This window comes from Eubalaena glacialis, chromosome 5, assembly GCF_028564815.1.
Source record: "Eubalaena glacialis isolate mEubGla1 chromosome 5, mEubGla1.1.hap2.+ XY, whole genome shotgun sequence".
NCBI classification, from domain to species: Eukaryota; Metazoa; Chordata; class Mammalia; order Artiodactyla; family Balaenidae; genus Eubalaena; species Eubalaena glacialis.
Window position 1 is genome coordinate 67,334,617 of NC_083720.1, and position 23,951 is coordinate 67,358,567.

General features: G+C 39.4%; 1 protein-coding gene across 15 annotated transcripts in view; it reads right to left on the reverse strand.

Moving 5' to 3' along the window:
• APBB2 (amyloid beta precursor protein binding family B member 2) overlaps positions 1–23,951 on the reverse strand; it is a 372,773-nt gene that overhangs the window by 170,519 nt on the left and 178,303 nt on the right. For all 15 annotated transcript variants that reach the window (XM_061192201.1, XM_061192196.1, XM_061192197.1 and 12 more), the window contains 2 exons: positions 22,670–22,738; positions 11,212–12,027 (listed from right to left, as the gene is read on the reverse strand). In XM_061192201.1, the coding sequence (XP_061048184.1) occupies positions 11,212–12,027; positions 22,670–22,688 (835 nt within the window). In that variant the 5' untranslated portion in view covers positions 22,689–22,738. The remainder of the gene's footprint in view (positions 1–11,211; positions 12,028–22,669; positions 22,739–23,951) is intronic.

Genomic DNA, 23,951 nt, shown 5'->3' on the forward strand with positions numbered 1-23,951 from the left:
GAAACTTGGGACTCAGAGGTTAAGAAACTGATGGAACTGGGATGAGTCAGAATGTTTGACTCTAAAGCCCAGAAAGTGGTAAGACAGAGATTTAAAATAATCTTGAGGAAGGAGCCTCTCAGTTCCTTGAAGGAAAGCTTATGCCTCAATCTTGGAATCACCCAGAGAACTAGCTCAGTTCCTTGTACATACTAGGAACTCAGTAGACATTCATCAGCTGAAAGTATGTGAGTAGATTAAGGTTAACCTATCATCCTTACTAAAAAGTATCCTAAAAATAAACTGTCTAGACTTTACCAACCCAATAATGCTTAACTACATTGAAGATACAATGGACCTGAGGTGAAAATGCTTCTCTCTGATACATTATACAGACAGTCCATTCACTGACTCAGGGCTCTTATTCCATAGCATGTGGAGGAAAAATAAACAAGAGACAGAGGGACAAGACATCGACTAAAAGGTGAAAGCCACTAGGGAACACTGAAAAGAAGCTGATGTTTATTCCGGGGAAAGAAAGGAAGGGCAGGAGGTCATAGAATGTCTTCCTCGTCCATAGTAAGCAAAGGATGAAATGAAATGTTGGTCAAAGGTCCCCCAAAGGACACATCTCTGGAGTAGAAACAGAAAAGTAGGAACTGAGGAGTTAGCCCATTACAAGGAAGTATCCCTGGAGGCTTCCAATTACCAGGTATCTAACTCACCACCCTCAGCCCTTGAACTTCCTTTGCTACACCTCCCAAAACCCTTTCCCAATGGTTTGGAGTTGGGGGTCATCTCCATTCTCTCACTTTCTGACAAAATCACATAGAACTGTGACCACCTTTTCTTCTAGAATATGCTGAGAAAAGGTCCTACAGTTCTACTGATACTATTCCACATGTCTAAGTAGGCTTTTATGGGCCAGCCGTCTTGTATACCTAACCATCACGTACACTACCATGTGTATGAGAAAAAAAGTGTCCTGGTAACAAAAAAATAACAGACCAAAATCAGCTTCCTAAACAAGCCACTTACAGGATGGAGATCTACCTTTATAATATCCTAGGTGTACCAATTCAGTACAGTTCTATATGAAGACTTCTTCAAATTATGCTGAGGAAGAAGAATGATCACCTAACAATGTCCTTAATGATATTAAAGAAGAATCCTTGCAAAGATTAAACTCAATCATATTCAAGAGTAAATCTATAGAAGGCAAAACAAAAAGGGAAAAAAAGGAAAGCTCACATAGTAATAAATATCACCTCCTCTCTTAGATACTGACAACAATGTTTTAGAGCTGGAGTTATCCCGTACTCTCACATTCTGACCCTTACACGTGGAATGCTGACCACATATGATTTTCTAATAGTTAAATGATTCAATTTTCTAGTCAAATCTGTTCGAATAGGAAGATTTTATTTCACTGTTTTGAACCCAAGGGATCTGAAAGGGAAACACAATATAAAAATTATAAGGGTAACTGGTAACTACCCTCACATTTATGAAAGCAAACTGGGTGTATTAACTGAGCCAGACTTGAAGCACAAAAGTTATGAACCACCTACAACGTAGCTTATGAAAAGCTAATGTTTTCCCTCCTCTAACCAGATTAACAGATGGAGAACTCTGAGAAGTCATCTAAAGATGGCTTTGGAATTTTCAAGCATGTTTTGCTTAACAGTTCCTGTCACACTTTATAATTCTACCAGAAGGCATGAGACTGAGACTAGGATGACTATGATTAAAAGAAGTCTGTAGGTGCAAGCGTGCTGCTACTATAGCATTACAGTTGCACGCAGCTGTAACAGGCAAGACCAACTTTATCCTAGTTCTTTCTACTATAATAGTTTCATGTGTGTGATGGCTGACACTTAGAGCAGGAATCCACAGGCCTAATGCCTTGAGCCCCAGAAGGCAGGACCCATCTAAAGGGCTGCCGCTGACTGGGGCCTCCATGGCATTTGAGCCCAGTGTTATGAGATTTCTGGATTTAGAAAAGAAAGGGGGAAAAAAAAAAAGAAAAAGAAAAGAAAGGGGAAACCCATATTTCTATGTAAAAGCTCCCAATTTCTAAGCATTGGCATCTAATTCAAAACATCATCTGCTAGACAAAACCTGTCTGCAGGCTTCCTGCACACTCCCCAGCACTGTGCATTTGTGATCTCTGAAACTTTCATGGCATCATATTGCCTTTGCATTGCCCTAAAGTTAGGGTCTTATTTTTTCTTTTATATTCTGCCATAGCTCCTAACAACATACTCTATGTTTGGTAAGCAATGTCTCTTAAACAGAGGTAAGAAAAAGCATGGCTGTTGCTGATATCCCCGTCTGTTTTTAAGCTTTGATCCAAAGGAATAACACCATCCCCATATTGCCAAGTTCCCTGAACTAGCCTGTTCAGAACCAAGCCAAACTGCTAAATGTGAAGCTTTACAGTGTCTTTATCACATTTTCCTGCCCTTCCCATACTTATTCCCAATCTCAGTTGGGTTTATGGTTTCAGATTCACCAGTATCAGGTCCACACTAAGTTCCTTCATAGAAGAATTTGGATAAAGGCAACCAAAACTATCTTGAGGTCCTTTGTAGCATACTCTATTCATTTATCAATTCTGACAATATCTGCAAGTATTAACTTTCCTTCCTGAAAAATTTAAACACAAAATTTCTGCAAATATCCTTTCACATCTCCTCTGTGTTGCAGATATTAAGGAATTATCTACGAAGATATCTGTACTGGATTGAACAGTATTCCTCTAAAATTCATATCCACTCAGAACCTCAGGATGTGATCTTATTTGGAAACATGGTCTTTGCAGATATAATCAGTTAAGGTGAGGCCGTACTGGATTAGGGTGGGCCCTAACTCCAGTGACTGTTGTCCTTATAAGAAGGCCATGGGAAGACACAGGTAGAGACTGCAGTGATGCAGCTATAAGGCAAGGAATGCCAAGCTTTGCCAGGACCCACCAGAAGCCTGGAAGAGGCAAGGAAAGAGCCGTTAGAGGGTGAATAAGCCCACTGATACCTTGATTTCAAACTTCTAGCCTCCAGAACTGCAAGCGAATAAATTTCTTTGTTTTAAGCCTATATGGTATGGTTTTTTTTTTTTTAATAAATTTATTTATTTATTTATTTTTGGCTGCATTGGGTCTTCGCTGCTGCTCGTGGGCTTTCCCTAGTTACGGCGAGCAGGCGCTACTCTTCACTGCCCACTGCGGTGGGCAGGCCTCTCATTGCGGTGGCTTCTCTTGTTGCGGAGCACGGGCTCTAGGCACGCGGGCTTCAGTTATTGTAGCATGCGGGCTCAGTAGTTGTGGCACATGAGCTTAGTTGCTCTGCGGCATGTGGGATCTTCCCGAACCAGAGCTCGAACCCACTTGCCCTGCATTGGCAGGCGGGCTCTCAACCACTGCGCCACCACGGAAGGCTTAAAACAAAGTGTATGGTAATTTGTTGCAGCAGCCCTGAGAAACTAATATTAACATCTAAACATCTTCTTCTCTTCTTTGCTTGGAAACTTACACTGCCCAGGATCTGGGGATGGGCTTTATCTTTCCATACTTCCTGAGGCATGCCGTGTGAAATGGGACAAAGAACCCAGGGATGCATTTCAGAAAGTGGGGACGTCTTCCATGGAGACAGGAAACTGTAGGTGAGCTATCTGAGGTCACAGACTGGTTCTAATTTAATTCTATGTCTGGGGCACCTAGCACAGTCCCCAGAGTAGACATTAAAAAAATAATTGGCATGTGTACATATATATGAATTAACAAATGAAAAAATGAATGGATGAATTAAAACAAAGCAATGGCGAACAAACCCACAAACTCTTGAATGGTTGTTAACTTCCATGGATACTACCCCTCAGTGAAAATCATGGTAAAGTTGCAGATCCATTTCAGCTCCCCATAAATGCAGACACATTCAAGCTTGCCGACTATCTGGATGTTGCTATAGCCTCTTGGCTTTTAAAACCATAAATCTCTCTATGTGTTTATTAACTTAAGGTTCTTTTGTGAGGACAGTGGGTCAGGGCAGAATGTTCATGATGAAACTTGACCAGAAAATTTCTGCAAGTGGCCGGGAGTATTTTTGTCTCTATGATCCCACTGAGTCACAATCTTAGAGGTGACATGCCCTCCTCCAAAGAGGCATCACTGGCACTTCTGGAAGCACTTCACGCAGGACTACTGGAGGACTCCACCCAGGCATTTCCTAAGCAGCCACTCTGTCTCTGTCCACTCCCTCTCCCCAGAAGCCAAGCAACCTGCCAAACTAGGTTCTAAAATTTTTATTTTCAAGATCCCAGTAAAGCAGACATAAGAGTGGGGGAAAAAATCATGAATTACACTTCTTCAGTGATTAATTTAAAAAAAGAAAAGGACTCCTTACTTTTTTAACAGCTCTGAAGGGCAATGATCTCCCCACATCCTCATCCATTGAAAACCTATTTAATCTCCAGCACAGATAACTTCGATGCCTCAGCTTCCATATCCCAGTCAAAGTTTCTTCCTCCTCTAAGCTCTCCTTACCCCACAACATTCCACCATCTCATGGCTCCTTCCTGGTTGCATCTTGAATATATCAACGGTCTTGTGTTCACTACTAGACTGGTAGACTTTTGTTGCCACTCATTGCACTGTATTCATTTTTTTGTGTACCCTGAAGTACCTCGTATAATACTTTATAATGGAAGGCAACCAAAACCTATCCTATCATTCAACTGAATATAAATTGTTTCTAGAACTTTCCAAAAATAATTAATTGAGCAAAATCATTTTCTTCCTTAAGTTCATGAGGTGAGATAAAAAATCTTTTTATAAATCTTACTCCCGAGGTACTAAAATCTAATTTGGAAATCACACCATCCATCCCAGAACTGTGTGTCCGAGCTATTTTGGAAACATCTCACATCTGTCTTCTTGAATTCCTCCTGTCACATCAGGGAACGCTCAACTGAGAAGACAAGACAAGAAGGCTAGTGAATCACTAAAGGGTGTTTAAAAGATTAAAATTAATTCAGCAGGACAAACCAGCTGAACACTGGGTCTTTTCTATATCCTGGAATTTTTTTTTTTTAAAGGGATGGGAGCTTTCAAAAAGCAATTTAAAAATAATTTATGGTTGAAATTACCAAAATCCATTTGACATAAAATGAACACTTAGAAGACGTTTCGGAAAGTTAATAATATAAACTTATCCAAAGCTCTAACACTCTTAAGCTAGCTAAGGCCAGAAATAATTAGTGCTGCCAATTGTGTTGACATAATTAGGTTTGTGCCTTGGCTTTTGCCCTCACCAGCTATCCAACTTGCAAAAGAGTTCCACTTTGCTTGCCTCAAGACTGGAAACCAACCAACTTAAGACAGCAAAGGATTCAAACTCTCCGGCAACATGGTTCAACTTACAATGCAAGGCAAAGTGTGAAGGTAAGTGAAAACAAAATGGTTCTTTTCCTTAACCCTGGCTATTCTGACTTGCAGACTTAAAAACTCAAATACAAAGAACGTTTGTGACACACTGAACTACTGGCCCCAACTCTTCGTCCCTCCCTGGAGCTTAGAATACAAATAAGAATCACCGTATCCAGGTGCTCTGAACAATTATTTTATACAAGTTGTGCTTACCTTTTCTATTTCATCAGCTGTACTGATGTAGCAAACCTCAGAGTATGCATTTTTGTGGTCCAGCTCCATCTACCCAACCAGCAAACAGATAACATTTATGGAGCCTGTCACTATGTGTTATGTACTGTGTGAAGAGGTTCACATACACACGTAATGAAGACTTAGCTCCCACTTTCATGGAGCTCCAAGTCTAAACAAAAACTTTCCAGTAAGGTTACAAACTGCTGAGAGGAATGTGATAACAGAGAATTGGAAATATTTCCTTGAGGTACAGAAAAAGGACTTTCAACAGCTCAGAGGGTCTAGAAAGGTTTCACAGAGGAGCTGAAATTTGAGCTAAAACTCAATTGTTTACAGGAATGGAAAGGTCCTCTAAAATATAATTTTCTATCTTTCAGATTATCAGGATAATCTAGTTGAGGTGGATAAAGTCTGATGTATTCAGCCACTGGTGCCACGAGCCTAGGTCTCAGAACTATGATACAGTGGAAAAGCGCTGGATGCTAGGTCCAAAGATCTTGGTTCAAGTCCCAGCATGGCCACCTGAGTGTGAGAGAGTATCACAAACGAGACCTGGCACCCAGAATTTCACTGTGCCTTCCCCAGTAATTTGTTAATCAGTATCCCCCCCCGCACTGTGAGGCAATATCATCAATTAAGTTAAAAATATGTACCCAACATCAAAATCAGACATCGATTAAAATATAATATTAAATGATTTACTCAATACATCAGGGCCATTTGGGGATATATGTAGATAGCTTCCATTTTTATTCAATTAGTCATTATTCATTTACTAAGTTTACCTGCTATATTTCAGGCACTGACAGCACAAAGATGAAGACAAACCAATCGCTGCCCTTAGAAGATGCAGAAAGTCCTAACTAAAATCAGAGCCCAACATGTGCAGACCAGGGGTGGAAAGGGGGGGTGGGGTGGGATGAATTTGGAGACTGGGATTGACATATATACACCACTATGTATAAAATAGATAACTAATGAGAACCAGCTGTATAGCACAGGGAACTCTACTCAATGCTCTGTGGTCACCTAAATGGGAAGGAAATCCAAAAACGGGGATATATGTATTCATAAAGCTGATTCACTTCACTGTACAGCAGAAACTAACACAACACTGTAAAGCAACTACACTCCAATTAAAAAAAATTTTTTAGTATGTAATTAAATCAGAGCCCAAAATATAGGTAATCCGTAATTAAGAGAGAGAAGTAAACTTTTATCCCACTGCTGTACTGATAATGATGATCACTAATAATGATAAGCACTAATATTTATTAAGCTCTTGCTATATGCCAGACACTGTTCTAAGAGCTCTTCAAAGATGCTCTCACTTAATCTTCACAACAGATCTATGCTAAAACCCTACTAGCACCCCCATTTCACAGTTGAGAGGCTATGCAAATTGCCTACATGGAACCCAGCTGAGGTTTGAACTCAGGAAGTTGACTCTAGAGCCCATCCTCTCAATGATAAATTAATGCAGCATTGGGCCCACTGTCGCACCATCTAGATTTGATTTTCTCAGTGTATATTCTACCTTTGTACACTTTAGTAATGAACCTAATTTTGAAATGGCTATTCCACAAGATCCACCCAGTTTCATACTTTGTATCTTCAACTTTATTAAGCCCCAGATTAAACCTAAGTTACCTGTTGGTACAAACTAGGTACCCAGGTAGTATCAGAATGTTGTGTCTTTCCAAAGTTTTCATGAAGCAAACGTAAAACACCAGGTGATTAAATGGAAAGACTACACACAATCTGACCAACCTATATTTATCTGAGCCATCATGCTTACCTGGGGCCACTGAGGGGACTGCATCTCTGGCAAAACCTGAACAGACTTAAAGTTCCCACTTTCAAGTACCAAAATGATGCAACACTTCCCTTTAGAATCCAGGTCAGGGCATTCTTTTGAACTTATCTAAATTCCTATGAAACTCAGTAATTCCGCTGATGCTTCCCCGCCGCCCCCCGCTTCTAATAACCTCTTGCTTCTCAAAGGACAGACGACATAGGAGGAAAAGAGGAGAAACATATACACATGATTGACTGTGCAAAGAAAGTTACTAACATGCTGGCCTGGGCGATTCAGAAAGAAAGGGAAATAAAAAGTGGTCAATCTCTGGGCTGGGCAGCGCATTTTATTTTATAAATAGCATTCTAACTTGGAAAGCGTGTCCCTAAGGTAGAAATGAGTCTATTTATTTTTCCAAGCTCCCCAGAGCACAGTCTACAATCCAAAGATAACTGGGTCAAGATTTAGTCATACAACATACATCACTGTGATGAATATTTGCTTAGCACACAGTGTATAAGTATGTACACTTTGTATATATGTATATATGTACCATGGCGCTGCATACTAGTATCTTACAAAATACTTGCTCTTATTTCTTTTCTTTCAACAATTAGTATTTTGTGTTTATTTTATATATATATATATAAAAACTCATATATACTATATAAAACATATATAATAATGATTTCACCATTAGAAGTGTTTAATTCAAATTGACTGTGGGACTTCCCTGGCAGTCCAGTGGTTAAGACTCCACACTCCCAATGCAGGGGGCATGGGTTCGATCCCTGATCGGGGAACTAATAAGATCCCACGTGCCACATGGTGTGGCCAAAAAAAAAAAAAAAATTGACTGTGATCATTGTGAACACTAACAGTATGTTTCACTGGAAAGATGAACTCAAAAAAAATACCAGTGCTGAATAATCAATGATTTTATTTTACTCGCTAATTTATGTGATCTGTGTGATCATGAAGTAAAGAGGTGTCTTTTCAGTTGGAGTTCACAACTGGCTCTAAGGAAATTCCAAAAGAATTCCCAAATATTATTAATATTCTGAGGCATTGCATTAGGCTGAAATAAAGATCCCGAAGTGATGATTTTGAAGGGATGGCTTCTAACGTTTGTAAAAAACTCAATCTCACAGCTTTAGAGAGTTGGGTCATAGCTAACACACTTTTTCAAGCACATCTGATTCAAAATGTCTATCCTTAGCTAACCATTACAGGCCATCACCATACTGCCATCCTTACTCTAAAAGTCAAGGTCTTCAAAAGCGACTTTAAGAATGAAAAATGAATGTATCCTCTCAACATGTCAGAAAACTCTAATCCAGTTCACGTCACATGCCAAGCCCTGTAATGGGTTCTGTAGAGAAACCCCAGCAGCAAGTAACACCAGGACACCGAGCAAATGAGTGGTGAGCCGAGGGGACCCTGGAAAGGCCCCCTGGAGAGAGTGGCAGTGGACCAAGCCAGTGTACAGGTTTAAACTTGGTGCTCTTGGGACTTCCCTGGTGGTCCAGTGGTTAAGAATCTGCCTTCCAATGCAGGGAACGCGGGTTCGATCCCTGGTCTGGGAACTAAGATCCCACATGCCGTGGGGTAACTAAGCCCGCACGCCCTGAAGCCCTCGCGCCACAACTAGAGAGAAGCCTGCGCACCACAACAAAAGATCCCGCATGCTGCAACTAAGACCTGATGCAGCCAAATAAATAAATCAATAAAAATAAAAAATAAACTTGGTGCTCACCACCAGCCCTTATTGACACCAGCACTCAATAAGCGAAGGGGCCAGGGATAGAAATACCCTAAACACTCAGCAGTGAGGGAATCATTAAATAAATCATGGAGCTTGAAGAGGGTGGAACAGCATGCTTTAATACTTAAATTCAGCCTGAGGTAGAAAAATGCTACATCCTGATATGAAGTGATCTTCAAAATATATACTTTGGTGGAAAAAGCAAAGCATTTATAAAACAATGTAATGTGTCATTTTTTTTCTTGTTTTAATTTCTACTGTGGAAATTTTTAAACATACAAAATGAGAGAGAACAGAATAATAAACCCTTACGTACCCACCTTTAACAAGGATCAGCTTATGGGCAAAATCCCATATACAATATTATAGTATATTATATTATACTATAATATTTTAGTATGTATCTCTAAATGGTAAGGACTCTTAAAAAATATCATTATAAAATTTGGGTAAATTTTAATATTTATTATAAATGTGGGTATATGCCTAAAATGGTTTCTGGAAAAAAAAAAAGTAGTGGTTGCCACTGGAAAAACGGGGGCCAGAGTGAGGAACCGAGGAGACTTTACTGTTACTTAATACCTTTCAGTAAAATTTAAAATGTAGCTACAGAAGGGAGCACAGGGCCTGGAAGAGCAGCAGAAAGGCTGCCATGACATGAGGAAGACAGTGTGGCCTCAGTGGAGGGCACTGAACACACGAGGTTGAGTTTGAATGTGAGACACTCAAGGAGCCATTTATATAGATTCAAACACTAGCAGGTGACAGTGTCCATCGGCTACAGGATATGAAGTCTCTAAATGTGAAAAGTAATAGAGAGTTGTGAACTCAGTGACATTACTATACATAATTACGATTCCAATAATGTGCAGATCCAGGCATTTCTGAGATGAAATGGGTTCATCTCAACCTCCCTACTGCCATATCCAGCTACAGGAGACTGATGAAATTCATCATTTAAAGCACTGTGGTTTTAAAGGGCACTTCAAAAACACTTTTTTTTTTTTTTAAACAAGTTAATGTCTTACTTTCTCCTCTTTTCCCATCTGTAGTCCTTGTAATTTCTCTGCCTTATAGGTGGGGAAAATGTCGGTTCCTTGCCTGGTGGTTTTATCTGTTACATCTGTATCACATTAACAGAGCCCTGGGATCCACCACAGGCAGGGTTAGGTTAAAGAAATAAGCCTTTGTGAGTGCTTGCTTACAGTGAATTCAGACACAATACAGTTCTCCAGTCTTTTAATCTCATGATCAGTAAAATAGGGGCTATGAGAAGATAAGATTAAAAGTAGCTGATTTTTAGGACCCTGTTCATTTCTGTGACAATTTTCACTCCTCTGAAAAATCCAAAGATGTTACAAAATATAGACAAAAGTCAGGAAAGACTGGTCTCAACTAGACCAGTTAAAATCCAAAACTTCTAAATATACGTTAAAAGAAACACTACTTTCTCACTTTCAAATATCACTTGAACAAGGCTAATAAAATGTTCCCCAGTAAAGGTCAAAAGGGAAATGTCTTTAATGAATAGACTTTCAACTTTTTAAACCTTAAACTTTTCATTAGCTTGAGCATAAATAAGTTTTTTCTGAGAATTTTAAAAGAGTTGGTTCTCTTTTTCAGGTTATATCCTGCCCCCGGCAAGTGTCTCCCTTTTATTATTTTCCTTAACAAAACCTAGTATTTCTACATAGTATATAGAAATACTTCACTTAACCACTGGCAGTATAGTTGCTAAATAGGTGATGTTTTACTGTACTTAACACCGGGGAGCTATTTCTTTTACAAAAATGCTTCCCAGGACAAACAACTTATGTATGAATCAAAATGAAACCGCTGAGGAATCTAATGATATTTTCACACAAATTGCCCAATTTTACCCCAAGAGGCTCATGTTCTTCTCTACCAGCAGATGAAAATTTGGGGGGAGGGGGTCAGTGTAGAGATTAATTCCATCAATAAGGGAAAACACCAAAAGAAAGTGCCACCGTAGGCTACACCTTTCCCAGGTACCTGTCTCATCTGCGGAGCTGGGGGAGGCACTGTCTTGGGACAGGGTCGTCCAGCTGGACTCCTCGTCGCTCGGTGCCAGGTTCTGGATCCGGTGGAGTGCACAATCGGTTTTGGCCCCTGTTTTAGGATGATCCTTCTTGGTCTCTGGGCTGGATGAAATGGTGGCTATCTGGCCATCTTCAGGGCTGAACTGGGGTTTGTTTGGTTTCTGCAGCAGTAAGTCGCCATTCCCGACGACGGTGGAGGCCTGGCTCTGGCCTGGCTGGACCTTCTCTTCCACAGCCCCATGCTGGTTGCCCAAGTTCTGCTCGAGTTCTCTGGTTGAGGTTTCCAGATCTGCATAGTAATTCAGGAAGCTCTTGGTTCTTCGGGGCTGGGAGGGTAAAATCTCGCAGCCCGTGGAATCCCGTGGGTGGGGCTCTTTACCCTCTAACTTCTCAGAAGTTATGTTGATGACTGCAGTGGGGCTGACGTTTCTGTTGGGGTCCTGCTGCCCTTGTTCTGCAGCCTTCCGGAGCTGGTTCTCTCCATTTTTCACCAGCTTGATGTTGGCAGAGCCATTTCCCAGCAGGGGCTGTGCGGCCAGATCCGAGAGGCCCATTGCCGCCTGGATGTTAGTTAGTGCATATTTTTTCCTGCATTTCGGGGGTGTGCTGTTCTTGGTTTCTGTGTGTTTTATTTCAGCGTTCAACAGTTCATTGTGGGAGGAACGGAGATTAAGGGTGTTTGGTGGTGTGGCCGGGCTATTCCGATTCGTGACGTCTGTCGTTCCGCTGCTGGCCATAAACACTGCCAAAGTGTCTACACCTGAGTCAGCTGGAAAAAAAAAGAAAACTGGTCATTAGATGCCTGGCATGATTAAAACTACTTAGCATAGAGAGTGAGCAAACATTTCTATACAGAAAATTGCAAGAACCAATGCTTCCGTTGCAGTTTTGTAGAACGGACCCATTTTCCTGTCTTTTCACCGTTTGCTCATACATTAAACAGGAGCAAATAAAAGGCTTAATCTGGATACACAAAAGCCAATTTATAGAAAAGCTAGGAGGTCTGAGGATCCAAATTTTACTTAAAGTAAAAAAGTATCTCTCTTTTGAAATCATATAAAAGCATTTTCTTCCAGCAGCTGGTCTTCGCTTTTTCACAACCTTGCAAATCATCCCCTTTCTAAACATTTACACCACATTTCTATTCTGTCGTTCCCTCAGGCAACAAAAAAGTTGCTCAAAAATCCTCTGGGGCTCCAGCTTTCTTAATTAACCTGAAAGGTCACTGTTCAATGAAGCACCATACATCCAAGGTAATTTTTCTTCACCATGTTTAAAAATAGTGTTCTGAACACCAGGAAAAATCAAACCTCCATTAGAGTTTGATAATGTCTTGTGAACATTTCTGACCTGGGCTTACTGTTTGTACTAAACAGAAATTTTGGAGAAATGGCTTAATTGCTCAAGAACATACATACCCACATAAAACTATTACTAATAATGTAGCATTGAGCCCTTGGCTACAGATGTGTTAGAGTCCCCAAAGGAGTCTGAATATATTCCACTGAATTAAAACACAGACTCAGCGGTTTGCAGTCACCACAAGCCCTTGCAGAACTCCTAGGAAATTATCTGATAGTTGCATTTATCTCAAATATTGTTCACACCATCAGTGATTTGTTCCATGTGTCTCTTGCTAGGAAGAGAGGAAGGTTTCTCAGACTAGAAGGGAATAAAATTCATCAGCAAGAATTTCTAAGGTTTCAGATTTCTCAGTCTATGAGGAATGACTTCTTTCTTATCTGATCCCTTGCCCTCCAGAGACCTCCTGTGGGCTCTACACCAGCAGTAGATGAACCAAAGCACAGCTCCCAACATTCCTGAAATTGTACTGTGACAACTCCCTCTTCCTCCACCAGGCAAAACAGAGACCTCCGCAGGGAAGGAAGGTAAGAATGTTCTACTGTTCAGGAGCTCAGAGGTATCCCTTTCCATCATCCGATACTCAGGATAAGCTATTTTAGAAAAGAGTCACCCACTGATTCTAGAGTCTGTGTGCTTCTTGGAAGCTAGGGAACAACTGTACACTCCAGGCACTGTCCATATTTACAACAGAATGACCATATGGCCCACAAAGATAGCTAAGGCTGTAACCCAAAGTGGTTAGACTTTGGGCCCCATTCTTTAGAATTATTATTTATAAGGATTCCTGCTTACCCAGCACCTACTGCACTTGGGCTTCATTGAGAATCTGGTTTGTTTTTCCCTTTTAAACACTACTCTGATGACTAAATTTTAAACAAAAATGCATACTGTTTTGGCTACTACTACCATTTTACAGAAAACATATTTCAATTTATAATTCAACCTCACTCCATAGCAGCATTTGATATGAAAAGGGCCCACCTTGAACCCACATGAAGTTTTCCCTGAGACACACAACTATAACATGGGCACACAAGAGAAAATTACGTTTAGACTTCTGGGTATTTAGAGAGACATTATTATAAAAAATCTGGCAATCTGCTAGCTTTTTAGAAGGTATGGCAAAAAAATTGTTATGAGGCTATTTTACGATGTTAGGTACTATATCCTAGCAATGTTATTAGGGAGAATTTTTTATTTACTCTGCTTATAATTATAAACATTTTCAGAAAGAATACCATCAAAATTTCTTGGTGAGTTAATATTTAAGTGGCTTTTATATCCTGGATGTGACAGATAAAAACTTTGAGCCAACAGAGCTGGAGGAATCAGGCTCCCTGACTTCAGACTATACTACAAAGCTACAGTAATCAAAACAGTATGGTACTGGCACAGAAACAGAAATATAGATCAATGGAACAGGATAGAAAGTCCAGAGATAAACACACGCACCTATGGTCACCTAATCTATGAAAAAGAAGGCAAGAATATACAGTGGAGAAAAGACAGTCTCTTAGATAAGTGGTGCTGGGAAAAACTGGACAGCTACAGGTAAAAGAATAAAATTAGAACATTTTCTAACACCATACACAAAAATAAACTCAAATGGATGAAATACCTAAGTGTAAGACTGGATACTATAAAACTCTTAGAGGAAAACATAGGCAGAACACTCTCTCACATAAATCGCAGCAAGATCTTTTTTGATCCACCTCCTAGAGTAATGAAAATAAAAACAAAAATAAACAAATGGGACCTAATTAAACTTAAAAGCTTTTGTACAGCAAAGGAAACCATAAACAAGATGAAAAGACAACCCTCAGAATGGGAGAAAATATTTGCAAACGAAGCAATGGACAAAGGATTAATCTCCAAAATATACAAATAGCTCATGCAGCTCGATATCAAAAAAATAAACAACCCAAACAAAAAATGGGCAGAAGACCTAAATAGACATTTCTCCAAAGAAGACACAGATGGCCAAAAAGCACATGAAAAGATGCTCAACATCACTAATTATTAGAGAAGTGCAAGTCAAAACTACAGTGAGGTACATCACCTCACACTGGTCAGAATCAAAAAAATCTACAACAATAAATGCTGGAGAGGGTGTGGAGAAAAGGGAACCTTCCTACACTGTTGGTGGGAATGTAAATTGGTATAGACACTATAGAGAACAGTATGAAGATTCCTTAAAAAACTAAAACTAGAGCTACCATATGATCCAGGAATCCCACTCCTGGGGATATATTTCTGGAGAAAACTGTAATTCGAAAATATATAGGTACCCCAATGTTCATTGCAGCACTATTTATAATAGCCAGGACATGGAAGCAACCTAAATGTCCATCAGCAGAGGAATGGATAAAGAAGATGTGGTACAAATATACAATGGAATATTACTCAGCCATAAAAAAGTAAAAAATAATGCCATTTGCAGTGACATGGATGGACCCAGAGATTGTCATACTGAGTGAAGTAAGTCAGACAGAAAATGAAAAGGCAACCTATGGAATGGGATTTTTAAAAATGAAAGCAATAGGCACAGAGGAGGACATGATTAAGGTGTCAGATGTGAACAGTGAGGAATACACTCCAGGATCTGGCGTGGGGAGGGCAGGAGCCGGAGCCGGGAGGAGGGTGAAGAGCTAGGGGAAAAGGAAAAGGCCAAGGGGTCAGAGGTCTCTGAAAGGTAAGGGAACAGGTGTGACAGGAATAAGGGATTGCTCCAACCCTAGCTGCATGCATACCTTGGGGAGCTTTTAAAAAGCCAGAAGCCCAGGTCCCACCCCCTAAGACACTCCCAAATTCTGATTCAATTAGTTTGGGATTGGGCCCAGTCAGGGTATTAAAATGGAATGTTCTTTGTGTGATTCCAGTGTGTGGCCAAGGCTGAGAACCACTGCAGTAAGTGAGAGATTTGAAAGAAAAAGATGATACATATGCATGTTAATGATTTCAGAGGCTCTTGAAACACTCTGGTCACACATGTCATGTTCTTTGTACATGCACACATTCTCAGCATCCCTCCCTCCTTCCTGGCAAATTTCTACTCCACCTTCAAGATTCAGAGTATATGTCACCTCTTTGGGAAGCCTTCTCTTGCCCCTCTAGACAGGCTCCAGGGCTGCTTCTTCTACACCCTTCATAAACCTATCTCCATTTCTCCATAGCATAACAGCATTTCTCACACTGTTTTATTTTTAACCTATTTGAGTTTACCACTAAGCTGTGACTTCCAGCAACAAGCACAGCGGCCTAGCATGCAGTAGGCACTCAGTTAAATGTTCGTAGAATAAACTGTTGAGTAAAATGAAAAAGACAAGTGTTTCATTAACATCTCAAGAAATGTTTACTTAAAAAGCCTAGGTTAAATTTTTGAGTTTCTTCTTAAAGATTGAAAGGAAACCACCATTACTGCCTAAATAGTCAACGGTAAATTCATTTTTCCTTTCCTTGAAAAAGACTAATGCTCTCAGAAAGGGAAAAGGTGATCAGTGGTCAGTTATCTCAGCTTTCCCCCCGTGCAAGCAGCATCTGGGCAAGATTTAAAATAAAATCCTTCAATACTGTCTAGACCAATTTATTTTGCTCCTCAGTCTCAGCTCAAGAAAATTCCTGTTCAATTCTGTCATAACTCCCCAAAGAAGAAAAGACTATTTAGAGTCAAATAGCCTTTTTTTTTTTTGACCCAGAGCAGACTGGTGTACTTCTTTGCCAAACATGATTTCTCACCAGCTGTGATCCCAACAGCTTAAAGTTCTCCATGCTTTGGTGTGAAGAAAACTGGAGGCCCAGCAGAGGCTCTGGTGTACACAGCACACATGCTCCTGTCACCCTGTGATCCCCACCACCCAATTCCGGGCCTTCCTCTGTTCCTTATCTCCTCTTGTTTACCATCTGCATCATTAATAACACTGAACAGAAGAGAATTAAGTAGAATGGGAAATAGCAACATAACAATAATATAACAAATTATGTTGAAAAACAGATGCTCTATGGATGTGGAAATGAAAGGATATAGAATGAAAGATGCTATATTGAGACTCTAATCAAAAGTTGGTGTATTTAAGCTGGTTCCATTTTTCTCTGCCTCACATGATTTCACTATAGTTATAGATCAAAGAAAACTTGGTATAATACTCCCTATAAACTGGGGAAAGAGGGGACGTTAAGTCCTCTAACGCACGGGCTGGATGCTAACTGAGAATTCACGGCATTGTCATTCTCCCGAATTCCCTGCCTGGAAACCTGGGAATAGCCCTTCATGAGTTTCTTATCCTACCAAATTCTGTCTATTTTACTGGAAGACATTTCTCCAATAAATTGAGTTCCCCCTTCTCACCATCTTTATGGCTGCTTTCAGGTTCTCACCACTCTAAGTTTCCTTCTATATCTCCCAAGCACAACAGTCTCTCAAACTCCAGTCTACCCTGACACAGTTCGTCCTCTGTAATTCTAAAAACAAACGGACCGTGCAATTCTCAGTTTAAAAATTTCTACTGGCTCCCTGTTGTCCAAATTCAGCTCAGTATACAAGGTACTTCAAATTCTCCTCTGCTAGCCTAAATCTACCCTTCCTATCACATCTCCTGTCACTGCACCTCCCCCTCCCGCCGTGGTCCCTACATGACAGCAACAGTGAACTTTTCTGAGGATGCTAAGCCTCTTCACAACTCTTTGCCTCTGCACATAGAATTTGTTTCCTCTGCCCGGGAAGGTCCTTTGCCCTCATCTGCTTTACCCCTGCCCTATTTCCTGCCGGAAAACTCCTATAAATCCTTCAAAACCCAGCTCACACGTCCTCCTTTAGGCCTTCTCTGACTCCTGAACATAATCCTCTGTGCTAGGTGTGTGACATGCAGTTCTCATCAGCACTTCTATACTATACTATAATATCAATTGAGAGATCTCGCTCCCCTTCAAATACTGCAAGTGCCTTGAGGGCAGTGACTGTTTTGTTCGCTTTTTATGACAGTTTTATTGAGATATAATTCACATACCATAAAGTTCACCTTTTTAAAGTATAATTCAGGGGTCTTTAGCATATGCACAGAGTTGTGCATTCATCGCTACAACCTAATTGCAGAACATTTTTATCACCCCAAAAGGAAATCCTGTACTCATTAGCAGTCACTCTCTATTCCTCCCTCTCCTAAGCCCCTGAAAACCACCAATCTACTTTCCGTCTTCATGGGTTTGCCTGTTCTGGACATTTCATATAAACAGACTCATACAATATGTGGTCTCTGTGATTAGCTTCCTTCACTTATGTGTATCCTTAAGGTTCATCCATGTTTTAGTATGTATCACTACTTCATTCCTTTTTATGATCAAATCATATTCTACTGTATGGATCTACCACATTTTGTTTATCTGTTCATCAGTTAACAGGTATTTGGATTGTTTACACTTTTTAGCTATTATGAATAATGCTGCTATGAACATTTGTGTACAAGATTTTGTGTGGACATATGTTTTCAATTCTCTTGGATATATATCCAAGAGCGGAACTGCTGATTATAATTCTCCTGTGATGTGCACACGTATATATAGACATACATACCATACGTATACATGTGTGTGTGTGTGTGCGTGTGTGTGTATATAAAACCTTGTGAGGAACTGCCAGACTGTTCTGCAAAGCATTTGTACCAGTTTACATTCCCACTGGCAATGCATAAAGGTTTTGATTTCTCTACATTCTTGTCAACACTTGTTATTGTCTCTTTTTGATTATAGCTACCCAAACAAGTGTGATTTAATTTTGATTTTCATTCCCCTTTCCTTTTTATATTCCAGAGTTTCCAGTTCCTTTTACAAAGCCTGGCACATAAGAGCACTCAATAAATGTTTGCATTCATCGTTCACTCATTTATTAACTAAATATTTTTCACTCATTCATTAACTAAACACTTTCTGAGCATCTATTACATGCCAGTTGCTCTTCTCAAGGTCAAGAACACAACAGTGTACAAAATAAGCAAAATGAATGAGGAATGAGCAAGCAAATGCCAATAACCCTGAGGGCCAGTCTTCAGTACAAAGGTGGCTCTGCCCCTGGATATCTCGAAGGTGAATGGGACCCATGACTTTGCCATCACCTCCGCATCTATTCATCATGCTGTCTTGAGCATAACTCACAAAGATCCAACATCAATCCAAGAGGCTCGATTCCTATTCCAGAGCTCGGTGTACGTTCAGAGCTAAGAGTGTGACAAGAGCTCATATTACTACTGCTGTCACTCTCCTGCATGCACGATGCACAAACATCTGTTATGACCTGGCATGTATTTCCTCCTTTTCTGGTAAAAGCTTCACAATTTTTCTTAAGAATCAGCCTCCCTCCACGCTCATTCATTCATTCAACAAATATTTTTTCGTGCATTACTATGCGACAGACACAGTTCTAACTGCTGAGGAGACAGCAGCGAACAAAACTGACAAAATTAAAATATCTGCTCTCACAGAGGAATTCAGCCCCTGTGTTGCAGGCAGAGATGACTCTACCCCTTATTCATGAGGTCCATGGCCTAGGCCCAGCCAATCAGAGGAGCAAATCTCCATGGCTGTGGTGACTGGTTCAAGGAAAAGCATATGACCAATCCTAAGCCTTCTGTCAGAATGATCAGAAGAGAAGTGCTCTCTTTTCTCTTTTTCTTGAACTAGAAGATATAAGCCTAGAGCTTTAAGAGGTCACCATGAAGAGACACCTGTGTACGTAAGACCTAACAAATGGGCAGACAGAGCCAGGAAACAGAGAGAAAGTGAACATGCCCTAATGACATTGCTGGAATCCCTGAAACGAGTCATGCCTGAAACATGAGGCGCTGGGACTTCCAGGGTATTAAAGCCAATAGATTTTCAGCAAGTAAAAGAGCTGTAGTTAATATAATGCACAGAGTATTTTTTATGAAGCCTAACTAAAATTAGGTAAGCCAGGGTCACTTTAATTTCATGGCTAACAAAGTTTTCCTCAAACCCTGAGTAGCAAAGATCCCAGCCCTGAGATGTAACCCAGGTGACATCCTAATACAAACCCATGTTGGAGCCCGGAGTTAAACCTGCCCTCCCCCCTTCTCTTTTCTGAGACCTCTAGCCTCCCGTCAAAGAAAGTTTGTCAGTAATGACAGGAAACTCCTCTCTTCAATAACCTGCTGCTCTCCCGCTGCTCCCTTGGCATGCTTAACAAAATTGGAAATTGACACACGGGCCGGGGAAGCTCAATGCCTGACCAATTCTTAAATGACTTCACATTTTCTTCATTTTTTTTTTTTTTTTTAATTTTTCTGCTATACAACTTTATTTCCACTGAGGAGTTAACAGCAAAACTTCTACCCTGAGGAATGTTGCCTTTTGAACTAGACCTCAAAGTATGAAGGAAATGAAGTAAACTCAGATTTTTTTTCTTTTAGGAAGGAGAGGCAAGATAAAGCTGGTTTCCTGAAATTACTCATGAAAGTAAACTCTCAATGTGACAAAAATGATAAGAACTTCTCTATGAACCAAGGAGGCAAAGGTTATTAGGAGGCAGCTTGGGTCCCTGGGTCAGAGAGATCACAGGATTAGAACCTTAGAAGTTTTTAAACCAGGAGGAGAACTTCACACAGCTGGTTCACAGGACAACTTCCCCAGGCTCTAAGATAAAGAGGTGATTTCACCCTCTAGGTCTGACCCACCTAAGGGTTTCCCATGCCCCATTCAGCTAAACTGCCTGAGGGCTCACTCCGCTCAACATCCCAAGTGGATCTGAGGAAAGTCAAGAAAGATGTACCAAACACTTTTCTTCAAGAAACTCAGACAGGGCAGAGACAAGGATACATTATTAACAAAACTCCCAATGGCTAAAGTACGCACAGGGTCTCACGAGAAGAAGGTATTAAGGATGAGGACAGAGGTTCAAGGAAGACTCCCACAAAAGGAACAGCTGAGCTGGGTCTTGAAGGATAGGGTTAGGGTTAGGGTCCACCAGTGGACAAGGAAGAGAAAGGCACTCCAGGTGGGAAAATAACCTGGTATATCAACATCACACCCAGCAGATGTAGTCACCTTGGGATATTATATGCTTATCCCAAGGATACTTTCTTTGCTCAACTTCTAAGCTGTTTTCATCATTTCATCTTCTTCTAAATGATGTCTTCTGAAGACAACTGTATTTTTTAAATATAGCTCTAGAGTTTTATGGCCAAGTTTGATTAACATAGTCAGTGATCAAGCTGGTTTAGGCGAGGAAAAGTAGGTAAACTAAAGTAACAACATAGATTTTCTTGAAAAACTGATAAGCTGGCCTCAAGTCAATTCCAAAAGAGAAAAAAAAAACATTAAACAATGGCAGAATCCTTGAAATAGGGTAATTACTCTACTATGTCACAGGCTGAGACCTACTTGGAAAGGACTCCTGTGTTGAATCTCGAAGGTTCAACAGGAATTTTCCAAGACATATAAGGGTATACATTCTGGCATGTTTGTTTTTTTAAAGGCTCCCTGTAGTCACAGCTCTTAAGAGTTGAAAACGGGCTTGAAAGCAAACCTTATCCCAATTATTGGTCCATACTCTACTTCACTAGCTGCCATTGGATTTTCAGGTAAAAAATGGCTGGAATGATACTCTACTGAAATAAAAATACCGTTTTCCTTGTAAAATGTGTTACACCCTATACCAATGCATGATAGTAGTAGCTGTTATTAAAAACCACGCTGGATAACGGTTTCATTATCTCTTATATAACTACCAATGAATAAAGCAATTTGAGTAACAACAGAAAAAGTGAATAATTGGTATAACAAAATATAGTGACAATAAGAAATTTCTGTAAGTTATTTGATTAGTTCGCCTCTATTTAGAGGGAAACACATCATTTACATGTTCGTCAGCTTTATTCTTATGTTTCCATGCTGAGTCTATTTTGCAATGTAATAAAATACTTTAAATGCTAAAGAATTCCTAGAAGGAATTCTTCTCAACACTTAAAATGTATTCGTCAAAGGACACATGTATTTGCTTTGATTTTGCAAAATTAATATACTTATTCAAATATGGATTTACAAAGAAAATCTACTCCCTGCCCCTAAACCGGCTTCTAAGAATTGCCTCTAAGTTCCTAATTTTCCTGTGTGAATTTAGGTTGGTCACATTGTTTTCAGCTGTCTTTAATAAAAGGCTATTTCCGGTCACTCAACTGCCTCTACTTAGCTTAGTGTTTATTTTATTATGTTTTAATTTTAGTTCTCTGTTGAGATGTAACATGCAGTGTTATATAAAGGAGAAAAAGACTTGGACATACTTATTGAGTTTAATTTTAGAATTTAGGGACATTAACATCTATTTGTCCATGGTTTAAATTTACTTATTTAGAAACTCAGAATTTGCAGAGTGGTATGTGCCCTAACAAATATAGAATCTACCTAGATCTATTTGCCACTTACAGTCCTATATTATGTTTAATTCAAAATGTCATTGCAATTGCTTTTTTCGTATTATATTACTATGAGGCTAAGAATTAAATCCCACACCACGTTGTATGCAGACTAGCATCCATCACGACACAGAGAAAGGGGCATACAATGAAATTAAGTTGGTTTTCTTATTAAGGCCTGAAATTAATCAGCATTAGATCCAGGGAGAATTCTGAATTGGGAGCTCTATTCTAGACAAACCCCACAATGCCTAAGATGCTGTTTATGCAGACTCACCACCAATGCCTCCTTTGTTCAAATTTAACAGTTCACAGGCTATAACATGCAATCCTACATGGCAAAATGTGACAGTTTTAGTTTTCTGTTACAGTCAACTAAAATGTTTTCACATTATGATATTAGTAGAGTCATGCAATTAATACATGCATGCAGTTAAGTTCAATTAATTCTTCTATCTTATTTTAAAGATCCACCTTTCTAGCACATTAGTGAAAGACAATAAAAAAGCCAAAACATGTTATTATAGTAAATCATAAGTTTAACATCAAAACAATTATCTAGTATACATATTTGTTAAAGTTTTAAGTCAACTAGTATGCTGCACTGAAACATGTGAAAGTATATCTGACCTGGAAGTACTTCTGACATGGGTCACTGGACGTCAGCAATGGTGCAGGAAATAGGTTATAATCTGAAATCTGAAAAGAAGGATCATTTGAGAAATTAAAACCCCAAATAACAAAGCATGAAAGGAAAAAAGCATAGCATTGAAAATTCTTCTAAAAGCTGTTAAAAATATTAAGCAAATCTTGGCAGATAGTGTCCAAATTTGGTTTACTTATAGTTGGCCAAACCACTTTTGACTGAAATTTGAATTCCTGCTTAACCACATTTCCCACAAACATTTCTTGAGATTTTTTTCCATGCCAAGTTAAGTTATCTATCTATCGATCTCAAGTTTCCAATGCTTTTTCTCATTAAGAACACACAATTCAGAAGCCAGTAAAGAAAAAAACTGGTAAATTTCACCACATAAAAATTTAAACCTTCTGTTAAGGAAAAAAAAAAGGCTATAAACACAACAAAGACAAAAAACAAACTGAAAAAAAAATTCATTACAAATGAACTTATTTACAAAACAGAATCAGACTCACTGACATGGAAAACAAACTTATGGTTACCAAAGGGGGAAGGTGGGAGGAAGGATAAATTAGGAGTTTGGGATTAACAGATATATATATACTATATATAAAACAGATAACCAACAGGACCTACTATATAGCACAGGGAACTATATTCAATATCTTGAAATAACCTATTATGGAATAGAATCTGAAAGAGAATATATATATATATAACTGAATCAATTTTCTGTACATCTGAAACTCAACGTTGTAAATCAACTATACTTCAAATTAAAAAAAAAAAGTTCACACCATAGATGACATAAAAAGGTAAATTCCCTTTATATAGAAAGAGCTCTTTGAAATTAAGAAAAATATAAACAAGCCTGTAGGAAAATGAGCAAAGGACAGAAACAAGTCCTAACAACTAACCTCACTCAAAACTGAAGAAAATGCAAATTTAAATAACAATGACTTACTAGTTTTCCTGTAGCCAACTGCAAAGATTAATAAGCTTGATAACACATAATCTAAGGCAAGGACACTGGAAATAGGAATTTCTAAATCTTGCTGGTGGGAGTAAAAACTGGTAAAACTCTTTGCAGAGCCATTTAGAAATATATGATCAAATTTAAAATGCATGGACCCTACTGCTCAGCAATTCCTTTCCTAAGAATTTATTTACAAATAAACTTACATAGATTCTGTTGTTCTAAAAGCAAAAGATCAGTAACAACCTAGCTGTTCATCAGTGGATAAGTGCTTCATTAAACTATGATGCAGCCAT